The sequence below is a fragment of the Gavialis gangeticus genome, unplaced genomic scaffold (genome assembly GCF_001723915.1).
Source record: "Gavialis gangeticus isolate Ggan-Ray unplaced genomic scaffold, GavGan_comp1, whole genome shotgun sequence".
Lineage (NCBI taxonomy): Eukaryota > Metazoa > Chordata > Crocodylia > Gavialidae > Gavialis > Gavialis gangeticus.
Genome location: NW_017729032.1, coordinates 197,849,891 through 197,865,228, shown reverse-complemented (window position 1 = coordinate 197,865,228; position 15,338 = coordinate 197,849,891). Strand labels below are relative to the sequence as shown.

Sequence of the window (15,338 nt, the reverse complement as noted above, 5' to 3'; positions counted from 1 at the left end):
TCTATCATTACATTTTTTTTTCTTCAGCTGTGTCACTATCTGTGAGATCCATAATGGGTTTTACACATCAGCAGTCACATGCACAGAACTTCACACTTATTCTCATAGGTTGCCATCCAAAAACATGTTGGGAAACAATATCTGAACTTATGTCCACCCTAACCCCTGCTCAATATTTCAGAAACTTTTGCCTAAAATAATGAGAGGTCACACAGATGTCTGTTGATTCGCTGCCATTTGCCATTTAGACCGTTGGTTCATACAATGCAGGAATTTCTGACAGACGTACTAGAAGACCTGTTAAGTTCATCAAAGTGGTGTGTGTGCGTGTGTATGTGTGTGTGTGTAAACGTAATGGAGAAAGAGCTGTGGTAGAATTCCTGAAGGTCATGTGTCTATTCTCACAAAGTCCTTTCAAAACACAAGCTTTCAGAAAAGGAAAATCGAAATCCTGCTTTCAGATGAACAAAATAGGTAAAAGAAATCTTTCAATAGCATTGATAGAGAGATTGTCCTGGGGTATATATAGAATCAAGGGGCAGTAATTCCTTATAAGTGGGATGTTTTCTCATCATCAAAAATAATACAAAGTATGACAGATCAATAATTTAGTTGCACCTGAACAGAAATAGTTATAGTTTTTTTTAAAACACAGTCTTGAGTGTTGAGTATTAGACTATTACATTCTATGACTAAGATTAAATAAATAAACTTTTGTTGTGATCTTAAAAAAATAATATAGGAGTGCAGCAGTGAAACTTCTAATGCAATATTGCAGGTCAAAGTAGACTTTTAACCTTCATTCAGAGAGAGAGGGGTGGTGGGCTTTAGTTTGTTATCATTTTCTTCAATAGGGAAGATGATACTTACTCTAATAGTTGAATAACTTTTTTGTGTGTGGATTTTTTTAATTGAGAATAATTGCATGGTTACTCAGTTGCCATTTTTGTCAGATTTCAGGCCAGAAGTTAAGTGCTAATAAACTGGGTGTTTTATATTCAGATATCATCACATGTCAATCTGTCTTTCTGTAGGCAGGCAGAAGGCAGGGAAGAGTTGCACCTTTTAAACTAATTCAGAGATGCCTATGTTTTTGTGTTAATGAGTTGTGGTAACTCTGATGAATAAGCAGTCATGGACCAAGCAGTGGTAGCACCACAGAATGCGGTAGGACAACAAATGGCAATGCTTTCGCTCCTGAAAACCACATATATCCTTTGACAATGCTGTGACATGGCAAGTACAGGTCACCATTATAATAAGCCTGCCTGGCCCCCAGCCATGGGTCTGCAAGCCTTCAACAGCAGAGCAGGTGGAAGACGATGTTAGAATCTCAGTGGGTATGAGGACAGATGAAGGCTGCAGTGCAACAAGATTTCTAATGATCTTGGCCTCCTTGCTATTTTGGATCAAGGTGCCATTCTTTCAAGAGCCATGTGGAAACTGATGTGCAGCAGCTTCTCCATGATAAAAGAAATCATGCACAGGTGTCTTCCATGGGAATAGTTTTTCCAGCACATTGGCTACTAAATAGTGATGACAGGAGTAGGATTGTGAGGTCTGGAAGCTCCTAGTCATGAACTGGCATGAAGGCAACAGTTACAAGAATGTCATCTAGCACTTGGAACCAGGAGTGTGATTCAGCAGCTGTAACTATGACTGAGCAGCCCTCTTCAAGTTCTGCTCTGCTTTCCCTACATGGGGAGGGGGCTAGAAAAGGCACCCTGAACATAGTCTGCCTACATTTTTCCTGACCGGATAACTGCGTCCAGGGGGAGCACCTTTACTGTGGTCAAAATCAATGACACAACCAATTTTTGGACCTGTAACATCAGCACAGTCCTAGTGGGGAATGCCCAGAGTGTGGTACCACAGGTGTGGCCTAACAACAGACTGATTCTTCTCAGTGATTTCAACACTAAAACTGGAAGGGACTCATCTCAGGAACAGAACCACTGGCAATGAAGTAGTGGGAAAGATCAACTCCAGTGGTATCCTCTTTTTACACAAATATGTGGAATATAGACTCACCAGCACCATCACCCTGTTACGCCAGAAAAGCAGGCAGAAGACATCATAACAATGACTGCAGTCTAAGCATTGCCCCCTGATTGACTGCATCATTGTTTGTGCGTTGGATCACAAAGATGTCTGTATCACCTGAGCTATACTAGGAGGTGACAATTGCTGGACAGATCACCGACTCATCCACTTCGTTATTTCATTCCAACTGGCTCCCAAACGATGGCTGCAGCAGAAGCAATGCCAATGGAAGATCAGCATCAAAGGACTCAAGGTCTTAGTCAAGTGAGACCTCTTCCATCAATATTTAATGAAAAATTGGTGAATTCAACAACAATGGGAGAACGTTGGCAGCACTTGGGGTTCCTTCAAGTCCACCATCATCAGTGCCTGTGAAGAGATGCTTGGATTCTCAACCATGAAACATTAAAACTGGTTTGATGAGAATGACCATGAGACCTAACAATTGATCAACTGTAAATGGAAGGCCTTTTGTGCTTGGCAGAATGACATCAACTCCAAGTAAAAAAACTGAATCTCCAACAAGCCAAGGCACAGGTTCAAAGGAGGACCTGCCATATGAAGAACAGATGGTGGGAAGACAAGGCAAAGGAGATTCATCACCTCACTGACATCCATATGTGTGGGTTTTTCAGTGGCACCAAACATCTGTGGTCCAAGCACTCAGAGACCAACTGCCTTGAGACCTAAGGATAGAGGAGACCAGATCAAAGAAAGGGGAGTCATCAGTGTCTGTTGGAAGGAGCATTTTGGACAGCTTTTCAATCAAGACTCAGTTATTGAGGAGAGTGTTCTCAATGCCATCCCACAATACCTTGTCATAAATGATGTAGGAATCCCTCCAACTCTTGATGAGGTGAAGAAAACCATCAAGCAGATGGAGAATGACAAGGCATGGGAGCTGATGGAATTGCTGCCAGAATCTTTAAACAGGGGGGATATCACAGCTCCATGCCCTCAAATTAAGGATCTAAAATGATGAGGAAATCCCAGCTGACCTCAACGATGCCATGACTGTGACAATATTCAAGAAAGAAGACAAGACCAACTGTGAAAATTACAGAGGGATTTCCTTGCTGTTCACCACAGGAAAGATCATTGTGAGAACCGTCCTGAACTGTGTCTTTCCACTTGCTGAAGACCTCCTCCCAGAATCTCAGTGTGAGTTTAGGGAATCAAGAGGCACAACTAACATGATCTTCACTGTTTTTCAGCTGCAAGAAAAATTTGGGGAACAATATAAACCTCGCTACCTGGCCTTCTTTGACCTCATGAAAGCCTTCAACTCTCTCAACCGAGAATCACTGTGAAGGATCCTTCTAAAGTACAGACTCCCGTCAACATTCATCAGCATTTTTGCCTGTTTCATGATGATATGTGCTGTCACTAGGAAAATAAAGATTATATAGTGTTCAAATGGGAGGTATGCTCAAAGATCATTTTGCTTATTTTTCATCCAAGTACTTTGAGGGGGGGAAAGGGAATTGAAATAACGGAAACAACTAATTCTCCATTAAATTGACTTTGCTGACTATTGCAAACTAAGCATATAAAAATCTTACTAGTTTTTGATTTTCTTATTTCTTTTTCTGTTCTCCACTGCTTCTTCCATCTTTATGTATAGTTAGTCTTTCTTTTTTAAAATTACAACTGCAAAGGGTCTATCACTGTTTGCTATCTAATAATTATCAAAGCCTGCCTTCTCAGTTATCTTATATCATTCCACTATGCCCTCTGAACCCATGTGTTCCTCCAATTTATTTCCTTACCTATGATTCTCATCTCCCCCCACTCCTTTCCCTTTTGGCACTCCTTTCCCTTTCCAGTTACTCACTGTTCCCCATGTGTCCATTTCACCTTCCATTTATATATGGTAAAGAGCTCCTGCATTTTACTATACTACAGCCATCCAGAGGTCTTATTTTCTACCTCTTCTCTGCTCTGCTTCCAGCATATAGTCATCAGACTTGACTCCTGTAAAGAGAACCTGAAAATCTAGCACCACAACAGCTCTTTGGGAAAATGCAAGGGTATCCCTGCAGCTGAGACACTTGCATAACACTGCAGCAGGGGTGACAGCACAATTAAAGCTTCCAAGTGTGTGAGTGTCACCTGGAATTCATGACACTCAGCAGCCTTGTAACACTGTCATACAACAGTGAAGGCACAATGGCAAGGAAAAGCAGGGACTGCCAAAGAGTGATTCAAATGTTTTTATGTAGCCTGGGAGCCTAGATCTTTCCTCCACCTCTCTCTCCTCCCCCTGACAAAGCACCACCAAAGAACATGCCTACACAAACCTAACTATTGAACTGTCATATAAGAACATGGGAGTATCAGAGATTTTGAGCATAATAAATTAGACAGTAAACCTGTGTTGGGCATACAAAAGACCAGCAATAAAATTTTAAGCATATATCTTCAACAAGAGCATGATCTTTACTACTTAAGAATATACTAATAATGGAGGCTATCTAAGAGTTAAAGTACTAAAAATGTAATTTTACTTGTTATGGTTATGACTAGGTAAACAAACTCCTATAATTAGTAACACTTTAAAAAAAATTAGGATGAATGTTATGTTGTATTATTAATTGTTACTGCACTTTTATGATAACTACAGGAAATTGATATTACTCTTATATAATGCAAAGTTGTTTTGATTTTTAGCAGCAGCTGTACTGTAGGCTATTACTAAGATAAGGGTAATTTTATAAATGAATAGGGAAGCTCATGCTTGGCCTTTTAGACAGGCTTCATTGAAAAACCAAATAAATTGCATTAAAGAAAACTACGTATTTAATTACTGAGCTCTGTTCCCAATCCATTTGTTTTAATCTAAATAGCAAATGTTTAACTTGTATCCATTCTTTAGCATGACAAAGAAACCCTTCTAAATTAAATCTGGTAATGAAATAAACCACAAAGTCCCTGCCAAAAGTATACAAAATTTTATTAAATGCAAGCTTCATGAAATGCCAAAAAAAAAGCCTTATAAGTACTCTCTAATACATACTTTGTGTGTTTATTATACTGATGATATGATGCCTTTCAAGTAAGGGGTAAAGTCTAAACAACCAGTCTTCCCCTCATGCCATTATTTTTTTAAAGACACCCCCAACATTTTCCGGAGCAGTGTCACCAGAGCATAAGACTCATTAAAAAAAAAAAAGAATGCTGGAGCACCCCGTGCTAGAGTCTAGTTTCCCAATTTAGTATTCAACCAAGTCACTAAAGACAACTTATACCATGTGAAGGGAAGTCTTTTGCTTTAACACATAAACCAGAATTTTGCTTCTTCTGGCTGGTGAAGGCATGTGAGCTATGCTTGGACATGCCTTTCACTAGCGCTGTGAGTGTACTTCTCATTGCTTACCAGACAAAAGACACTGCATTGCTATCTGCTTTCTGAACTCAGTCTTCCCTTTCTGGGTGTGTTCATTGTGAAGGTATTAGCAAACCACTTCCAGCAGCATCTAACTTCTGTTAACATCCAGGAGTATTCTCCATAATGATTCTGACATCTATGGCACACAGACAGTTCTGAACTTATTGAGCTGACAACTATGGAGAGTGCCAGGACAGCCATAGCTGATTTTAGCAGACCTATCTATTTCTTTCAGCATATGTGACCCTGAGGTTTGCGAAAGATTTCCTGAGGAAACTAGTAAGTAGGAGGGAATTGCTTTCAGATGTTTTTTCTCATTTCCCGCAGATCTCAAAGGCTTTGAGGGTCAATCACTCTTCCTCACTCAGAGTATTTACCTGTGGAATCACAAGATTCTGGCACAGCATCTCTATTAAATCACTGCAAGACATTTGGGATATCTACAGACAGCAATATACAGAGAAACTGTCTGTCCTGAATTGAGCAACTTTATCACCCATTTACTTCAATACCATGGAAAAAGTAAATCCTAAGTCAATTAACAGCTGGCTAAAATTCAAATAAAATAATGGGGCAGTCAATAAGCAAAAGGCAGCTCTTCAAAGAGCTTGCAAAATGTATTTCTCATTCCTCTGTCCAGAGTGTTCCACCCCAGATTTTTAGTGTTGTGCAATCTGAGACTTTAACCCTTGTGCCTATAATTTCTAAGCTGTAACAGTAGGATGGCAATATTTTCTTTCATCTTCAGTTTACAAAAAATAACCCAGTCTTCAACAGGTGAAAACCTGACCATAATGTTACATACCTATATTACTTCAGTAAGGGTGACTTTGTGTAGGCACCTTCCCTAGGGCCATAAGCACCAATTTTTATTTTTGCTGGGGTAGGGCCTAAAATGTTGGACATGTGGAAAGTTTTATGCATTTCAGGTGACAGCCCTCTTCCCAAGACAAGCCACACCCCTCGGACCCCCATGTACTCAGCACCTCTTCCTAGGGCTGAAACAAGAGACAGAAATTGCAACAAATCCAGAATGCTAGGGCCTGTAAGGTCTTTGCACTGCAGCTGGGTAACTAGCTCGGCAGTACTCAAACCCCAAGCAGGGCCAGTTGAGCCTGAGGCTGCTGACTGGTTCCAGGACTGCTCTGAAGGAGCTCTTGCAGCACCTAGCACCTGCTGTGCAACACCCTGGTCTCAGTCTAAGTGCAGCTTTTGTCCATGTGACTTCCCTGCTGCCTGTTTCTGCATTCCTGGCCATGTACCCAGTCCCTGAACTTTTGAACCCCAGTTTGACTTCAGTTTGCTTCCTGACCTGTGCTTCTGGTAACTCCTCTGGCTCGACATGTGAACCCTGCTTTGACTTCAGTTTGTCCCCTGACTATGGACGCTAGTAACACACCCCTGGATCTAACTACTAGGCTGAATGCTTCTGTAGACCCTGACAGGGCTCATCTTGTGAGAAAAACAAGCAGAGTATAGCAAGTTATTTTGACTTCTGATCAGAACCAAGGCCAGTTCAGGCATTCGGTTCCATCTGTTTCCTTGCCCTCTGGAAAAATCACATAAAATATTGTCTATGCTGGTATGACTTTCTTTGGTAGAAATGATAGCAGAGGAACATGAAGCCAACTGTGATTTTTTGGGGGCAAGTACACTTATTCATCTATCTTATTAATTAAATAAAACCAGAAGGAAGTTTTTACTAGAAGTTAATGATGAATTTGTTAGTGGACAGTCATAGGCAAGTGTAGTAATGCAGGAATTACTGTCATTATAAACTGTTTATAAGAAGAAGAATGTTTGTATTGAAGTGTGAGCAGCTGCATCACTGGTTACCAGTGGTATTATAAAATTAGTATTTCCATGGTATTTAATAGCCTATTTTCCACCAAACTGAATGCAGGATGCAGTCATGCAGGTTCACTATTAAAATATATATTTTAAGAAACAAATGGTTTCTTTAACAGGCAGAATTAGGCTACTGTACATACAATATATGTAAGGAGTACAGAGAAGAACACAGAATTATTATCCAATGTGTGCTGCTTATTTTGAGGTTTAAAATAATTGAAATTAGAAAGCCTCACTTAATTTGTAGCTGGGGGAGCACAGTTGTTTTTTCCCCATGATTTTTTTTCAGAAAGATAGTGGTGGGCCAGATTGTATTTCAGCTATTATGCACATAAATGAGCTTAAGGGACTAAGTGATTCTATACCATCCTGCTGCTCGAGCCCCTGAAACACAGCTAATGCAAAAGGTGGGGGGATCTTGTCTTTGCTGTTTTTTTCTTTTGGTGACTCAGCCTTAAGGGTCATATGATGATGTGTTATAAAGTAGATGCATTAATAGATTTTCAGACTTGAAGATGGTGGACTTAGGCATTTAGGTCAATTTAGACAACTAATAGGTGAAATAGAACCTGGCCTAGAGTGATTCATTCTCAGTTTAGCTGCTGGCCTCTAGCTGCTCTGGCAACACAAAAGGGGCCAAAAATTAGCTTGACTGCCTTCCTGGGGTGTTCCCAGGAGATACAAAGCTTCAGCTGAATGTCAGCTTCAACCTCGGAGCTTCCTGTGTAGAGGTGACAGGCAATGGAAGGGAACATCACAACTGGACTCCAAGTGCCCTTAGCAACCAGCACAGATTGTGTGAAGCCAAAGGCAGTTGGGGACATCTAAGCCTGTTGCATTGAGACATACTGAAATTTCTTTACCACCTGTCTGATAAAACATAGTTCTGGTGATCACTTCAGGAGCAATTTCTTGTTCTTGAAATAATATTTATATGCTTGGTAATGGAATATTAATATCATTGAAACACCAGACAGGTCTAAGAGGTTGCAAAAGTGTATCAGCTAAGAATATTAAGAATTAACTAAGTATTTGTACCTATTATTGGAAGAAAACAAGTAAATGTACTGTAATTACTTGTCTAGATACCCACATTATTTTTCTGAAGGTACATTATTAAGATATTTTTTAAGCAATCATTTCACAGATAAATTGCTTGTGGTATGATTGACTATGTTATGAATACACAGAAATTAAGCAATTGCTAATGCAAAGCAGTTGTTTAGTTTCCTTAAGTGATATTGGGTAATGCTCTTAGATGTAGAAATGTAAATATTTTTAGCCTAAGACTTTTAATCTCATGTTTATGGAGCCATGGTCCCTAAATTAGGTCTTTAATTGCTACTGTGCAGCCCCCTGTAGGAAGGATTGTACGTGAATATATAACTCTAGATTGTATTATAATTCATAGCCCAAGAAGGCTGAATTAAGATTGAATGGTATCATCTTTGTTAGACATTTCCTGACTTTCATGCACACAATTTAGAACCTTACTAATTTTTTTCCATATCTCATTTCCTAGATTTGTTCAGAAAAGGAAACTAAACAAATTATATCTTATTTAATTACATTTGGTTAATCAGTTGCATTAGAATTCTTTATGGCATGTCTACACTGAAGTTACCTTGAGAAGCGAGGTAAATTTGCCTCGGTAGAATACCTCATCAGTGCTGCTGTTAACCAAGTCAGCTCCTAAAATCTCTACATAGAATTATATTGCACAGTGCATTAGATCCATAATACAGACCTGTACAACTAGAATTACAGGAGTGACTGGATAGCAACAGTCATATGTGACACACTAATAGGAAATGAGGCACCACAGAAGAATGTTATGGCTCAGGAATCTTAGGTTCTTTACAAGATTCAGAGGGCTGTGTGATGGACCCTTTTGCACCTTTCCCAAACAAGCCTAGATACCTTTAGCCTGTTGTTATCCAGGTCTGTCTCCCTGCCCTGCCTCAGCTTCTTGTCTCATGCTGTGCACATCCAGATCTTTTCCCAGTCCTAATAATTCCTGCTCCTGGTCCATCTTGGTTCTCATTTTTTTCAACTAGTTTCCCTGGACCATCCCTGAATCCTTGGATGTTTCTCGTTTTGCTAAATATCAGTTAGAATTAGGGCTGTTAATTAATCACTGTTAACCGGCATGATTAATGCAAAAACAATGTGTTTATTTTTTTAACACACATTACTCGCTGCTGCCATGTGTGCTGGGGGAAAAGTGGCCCCTCCTGCTCCCTGCTGCCTGCCTGGCTATGTGCGCTGGGGGAAAAACATCCCCTCATGCTGCTGGGTGCCAGGGCTGCAACAGGACAGAGTGGGGCACCTGCCCGTCCAGTGTGGGAATGAGGCGGGGAGACCTTTGAGGGCAGTGGGGAGCTCCATGGCTGGGCCGACAGTACAGGGGCTGTTGCCCGTGCTTGCAGGGGCTGGGGAGCCTCAGGAAACACTGCTGGGGGGAGTAGGGGACTGCGAGTCAGGAATGCAGGGTACTGGCAGTGCCAAGGGGCTGTAGGTCAGGCATGAGGGCACTAGCAGTGCCTGGTTGGTTGGGAGTGAGGTGTGCCTCCGACAGGTGTCTTCTTTTCTGGAATTGGAAATATGGTAACCCTAGTTTTGACCCTTTTCACTTACTGTATTTAATCACTACGTGGAAATTAGCACAGTTCTACTCTGTCCTTGTGGCACTGAGTTGTAATTGAAATCAATTTATTTGAAAATATAGAAAAATGTCCAAAATATTTATAATTAATTGGGATTCTTTTATTGTTTAACTACACAAAATTGCGATTAATCACAACTATTTTTTAATCTTGCTATTAATTGTGATTAATCTTTTAAATTGTTTGACAGCCCTACTTAGAATGCTTTCTTCCTCTTTTCCAGTACACTTGGTCATCAGCCGGGGAGCGCTTGGAGCAGAGGAGAGTTTCTCTCCTATTAGTTCTCATTACCAAAATGACTTTAAGTTGTCTGAAGGAACCATTAAAGAGAAAGTACTGCTCAACCCTTTCATCACTAAGCTGAAACATTCTCTGCCATTCTGAGGAGAGAGGCTGATTGGCTGGCAGGAACTTTAATAGGCACGCTCAGTATAGATGGAATCTTCAGAAAGATTGACTATCAAATTTTAATGCCTCTGTGAGTCTGTTTCAAAAGGTCATAGCTTAGTCAAATTTGAGCAGCTATGTCCCTGACCCTCAGGTAACAAGCTTTCCAAATTTCTGGCAGTTGCTTCATAGCACAGGACTCCTAGAGTTCCTTAGTTAAAGGATCATAGACATATTTTTTAAATGTCAAAAACTATATTTTTCCTTATTTCATTTTCAGAAATGGCTGAATAATGTTTGTAAAAGTAATAATAAAGAATGTCTGAGGCAGATTCTCTGAAATTGAGCAAAGCTATAAGCAACTGAAAATAGAATTTTTATAATAGAAAGTATCAGGTAACAAAAAATCTTTCAGTTTGCAAAGAAATGTATCGAATGGTGCCAGAAAAGTGGCACAGAGTGCATATAACTTGGACTATTCTAATACAATCTGAAACTGTGGTATCAGTGGGTTTTAATCCTGTTCACTGAAACCTTCTCCTTTGAGTGATAGCACGGGTCAGCCTTTAGGCCCATTTAGTCTCTGCTGAAATGGCTAACTATTGTGCAATTTGTAGCTCAATTGCTGTACTCCAGTCTTTTGTCTATTATGATGTAGACCAAAATAATACGTCATATACAGCAGTTTAAAAATGTGTACTATATGAGCATCTTTTTGGACACTCAGATGTTCAGGTCAGTATAAAAAAGGAGTAGACATATGACATACAGCCCTACCCTAGGCTAAATCCAGTGTAGAATTCATTACCCTAGAAAAACTTGGCAATTACCAAGCTCCAGCAATGTCCCCATGCTTCAAAATGGTGGCGGGGGTGCTTGAACTAAAGTTTATTGAACAAGCTTTAGTTCAAGCACTCCTGCCGCCATTTTTAACCAGGAGGATGCTGATACACAACATGTGGTGGTACTTTAATTAGAGCAGCTCTCAGAGAAAATCTGTTGATTTTTCTCAGAGCTTGATTCACCTCCACATTGATTCTTTTGCTTCCCCTTCCACTCCAGTGTCCTTCCTGTCAACCTGCAGTTCTGGCTGACTCACAACATGCACTTTCTCTGTGTCTGCTCCTGTGTTGTGGAGTATCTCTTATGGGAATCTTACAACCAGACATCTCCACTGCAAATAAATTCCTTCCTACTTCAGTTCAAGAACTCAACTTACCCATTTTTTTCTGATTCCCATACATGTCTTCACCAGCTTTGACTTGCTCCTTAAATTTTCCCTACAAGCACTGCAAACTTAGATAGTTTCTTCCCCAAGAAGCACACAGTCTCAGTATTCCATGTTTTAATAGCACCTAGTACAATAGGATCCTAAACCCTGAGGAGTACTACTGGTTGCTATGGTCACAGAAATAATCAATAATTATAATTTAAAACAGGGTCGTATATCTCCATCAAGAACTAAGGGATTAATGAGTCTTCTCGGGGTTTGAGCAATCCATGTAGAATGACTTTGGCTGAGCATTGCTTTTTTAAAGAGTGTTTTGTGTGCATGTGAAATATTGTGAGGAGGATTATAGCAGCCCACAGTTATGGACAGGTAAGTCTGACAGTCAAGGAAGCACAGGTAACCTAACCTGAGAAAAGGCTAAAGAGTGCTTTGCATTTATAAGGTCTTGCTTGAAAGACACTTTGGAGATGTGAGCAAAAAATGGGTTTTGTTGTTTGAGTCCTCTTGTCTTCAGAAAAAAGATGTTGTACATTATAATATCTAACAAATATTTGCATTGGAGATACCTGGCTTCCTCACCAGTATCTTCTTGTTATGTGGAACAATTTGCAGAGCTTAAAATGTTGACCAGCTGCTCTGATCCCTCTGCTTCCTCAGCTACCTAAACAGTAATTCCACTGCTGCTGCAATATGAATGCTTCTGTTCCAAACAGAAATGCAGCTTCCTTGTTTAAGACAGAATCCTCAGTTTTTGGGGGGCTCATTTTGGGTGGGGCAGGTGCATGTAGTTTGAGAGTAAATATGAAATAATAGCAACAGATCTTCAGCAATCCTTCACAGTGAAAGATGATTGTCTTCCATGATTGTCTTATCTGTGTGTCTGAAAGTGGCTGATGACGCCTATCCAGGATCAGCCCATTTCTTTACATGGCTTGGTTAAGATGTCAATGATTGCCTGAAGGTCTGCTTCTGAGTGTGCACACACTACAGCATCATCAATGTACTGGAGCCCAATGATTCAGGTTGGGGTGGTCTTGGTTTTGCCTTGGAGTCAGCTGAGATTAAACAGCTCACCATCCATTTGGTAGTTCAGGTCCACTTCAGCTGGAAGTTCCAGCGGTGGTCAGATGGGGTACTGCGGCAAGGAATATTGAGAAGAGTGTTGGAGCAACGATGCAGCCTTGCTTAATTCCCATTTTAACCTCAAAGGGATCTGTTGTAGATCCATTACTGAGGACCACTGCTTGGATTGTGTCATGGAGCAGGCAAAGAATGGTGATGAATTTGGCTGGGCATCTGTACTTCAGAAAAATCCTCCAGAACACTTCTCAACTGACTGAGTCAAAAGCTTTCATGAGGTCAAATGAGGCTATGTAGAGATGCTTATGTTGTTCCTGGCATTTTCCTCACAGTCAGAGATCTGTGAAGATCATGTCAGTTGTGCCTCTTGATGCCCTAAACCCACACTGAGATTTTGGCAGCACCTCTTCAGTAAGTGGGAGGAAGCAGTTCAGGAGAATTCTCTCAATTCTTTCCTGTGGTGGACAGCAAAGTGATCCTTCAGTAGTTTCCATAGTTGGTCTAGTCTCCTTTCTTGAAGATTGTCATGATCATGGCATCCCTTATGAGAAAATCCCAGATGACCTCATTCCAGATCTTTAAGATGAGGGCATGAAGCGGTGGTGTGAGCTCCTCTCTCCCCTGCTTGAAGATTTCCATGAAGATTCCATCCACTTAAGATGCTTTGTGGTTGATGGCTTTCCTTGTGCTTGATAGCTTTCCTCACCTTATCAAGAGTTGGAGGGATCTGAAATCATCTCTGACTAGGTCTTGTGTGATAGCATTGAGAATACTCTCATCAACAACAGAGTCTCAATTGAGAAGGTCTTCAAAATGCTCCTTCAAGTGGGCATTGATGATTCCCCTTTCCTTGACCAGGTCTCCCCCATCCTTAGGAGGGGACCTGATATAGTCAGAAATATTAACAACTTGAAGCCACAGATTTGATGCAGGAATTAATTCAGGGAAACCTTGGCATGTGTTATCCTGGTTTGGCAATTATAATGGTTCCTTCTGCCCTTAAAATTTTATGAGAAGCTTTTTTCCCTCTCTCAAAATAGTATATTAAAAGTGGATGTTTGAAGTCAGTCTTCATAGTTGTTTAGCTTGCGTCTATAAAATAGCATTGGGGCTTTATAAGTAGGCCAAGAAGGACAAGAATTATAGATAAAAGGGGTTCTGTGAGTGAGAACTTGAGAAGAGATGCAGGCTGCAATGTATGAAATACACACAGACCACAGCCATTTGCAAACATTTGGAATGGATATAGAAGAATTAGTTCTCAAATGAAGTGATATTATATGAAATAAAGAACATGGAATCATTTTAAGTATTCTGTTAACAGGTAAGTATCAAAATATCATGCAGTTACTATATTACCTAGTCGGTGTTTTTTGAAGACACTTTATTAACATTTGATTATTTACCTACCTATCCAAATAACAATCTCTTGACTTTTTCCATCAAAAATAATTTTCATTTAATAATGAAAACAGCTTAGCCAAATCATTTGAGAAATATAGAAAATAGTTTAAGTTTACTTTACAGCTTTTGAGCATTTAGTGTTTACTCAGAGTATGTTTCTAATAACCTGTGAGTACCCACCCTTTTTTTTAATGAGTGATAAGATTCTGATGTAAAAACTTCTTTTAAGAAACTGAGCCTTCAAGTAATATAGCAAATACTGAAAAACTGATTTGTAAAACTGCTATTACTCTCCAATAGAGGGAGATAGAGCATGCGCTGGAAAAGTCTATTGTAAGCAACAAAACAGTATTTGACTGTTAGAAGAAGTTGAACTTCATTTTATTATCATTGAGAAGATAATGTCCTTTATTATACAATGCTTACTGGATGTTCTATTGAACATATTAAAAGAAAGTAATTGAGTGACTCTTGGAGCCTCTACAACATATCCTTTTCCCCTTAAGTGAACTGTTTTTTTATATTTTACAGGAATCCTATTATCACCAAAAGGCACATTGGACATCCCAGTTTTATTTATGCCTGATACAATGAAACTGTATGAAGCTGTGCTAGTTGTCCATGTGGTTAAGGAAAATGGTGAAAACTGGCTTTGTGAGGATCTTGTAGAGTTAAATAAAGAACTGAAAAGGTAATTATTGTAAGAAGAAAAGAAAAAAAATGACTGGTGAGGATTTTTCTAGATGATGATCCTTTTTTTTTTCCTTAGCTACTTTCATGCAAATCCCACTGCCTTCAAATTGAGTTGTTTCTGTGACTTTGGGGGCAGAAATTTGTCCATCATGAGAGAAATGTTCAATATAATATTTAAGATCACAACAAGGAAACATGTCAGCATTAAGAAGCAGGACTTAATCAATATGAAAACCTTTCTTAAATTTGGGAAATTAAAACTACAACAAGTGTCAAGAATGGCATTATGCTTATTGGGCAAATGGAAAAAACAGTGGGATGCCTCCGGTTTTCTTTCATACACTAAACTGAACTAGTAAATAAACAATTGGTATATGTACATAATCAGCTACAAGAAACAGATTTGGCCCTATGCTGATTTTGTTTGTTGATTTTTTGCACTCATCTGAGTACTAACATAAATGAACTTGTTACAGATTTGCAGGGAAATATGTAAGAGCAGATCAGAGGAAATGTTCTCAAATGCTAGTGAGCAGCAATAGGAGATAATAAGCAAGTTGTTTTAACATGCTGCCATTTTGACACAGTGCATTTC

The 15,338-nt window shown here is 39.7% G+C and overlaps 1 protein-coding gene across 1 annotated transcript in view; it reads left to right on the top strand.

The window, feature by feature from the left end:
* The window catches only part of LOC109302302 (cilia- and flagella-associated protein 47-like), a 536,681-nt gene that overhangs the window by 409,137 nt on the left and 112,206 nt on the right, over nucleotides 1-15,338 (top strand). The window contains exon 14 of the mRNA XM_019523864.1: nucleotides 14,582-14,741. Within this exon, the coding sequence (XP_019379409.1) occupies nucleotides 14,582-14,741 (160 nt within the window). The remainder of the gene's footprint in view (nucleotides 1-14,581; nucleotides 14,742-15,338) is intronic.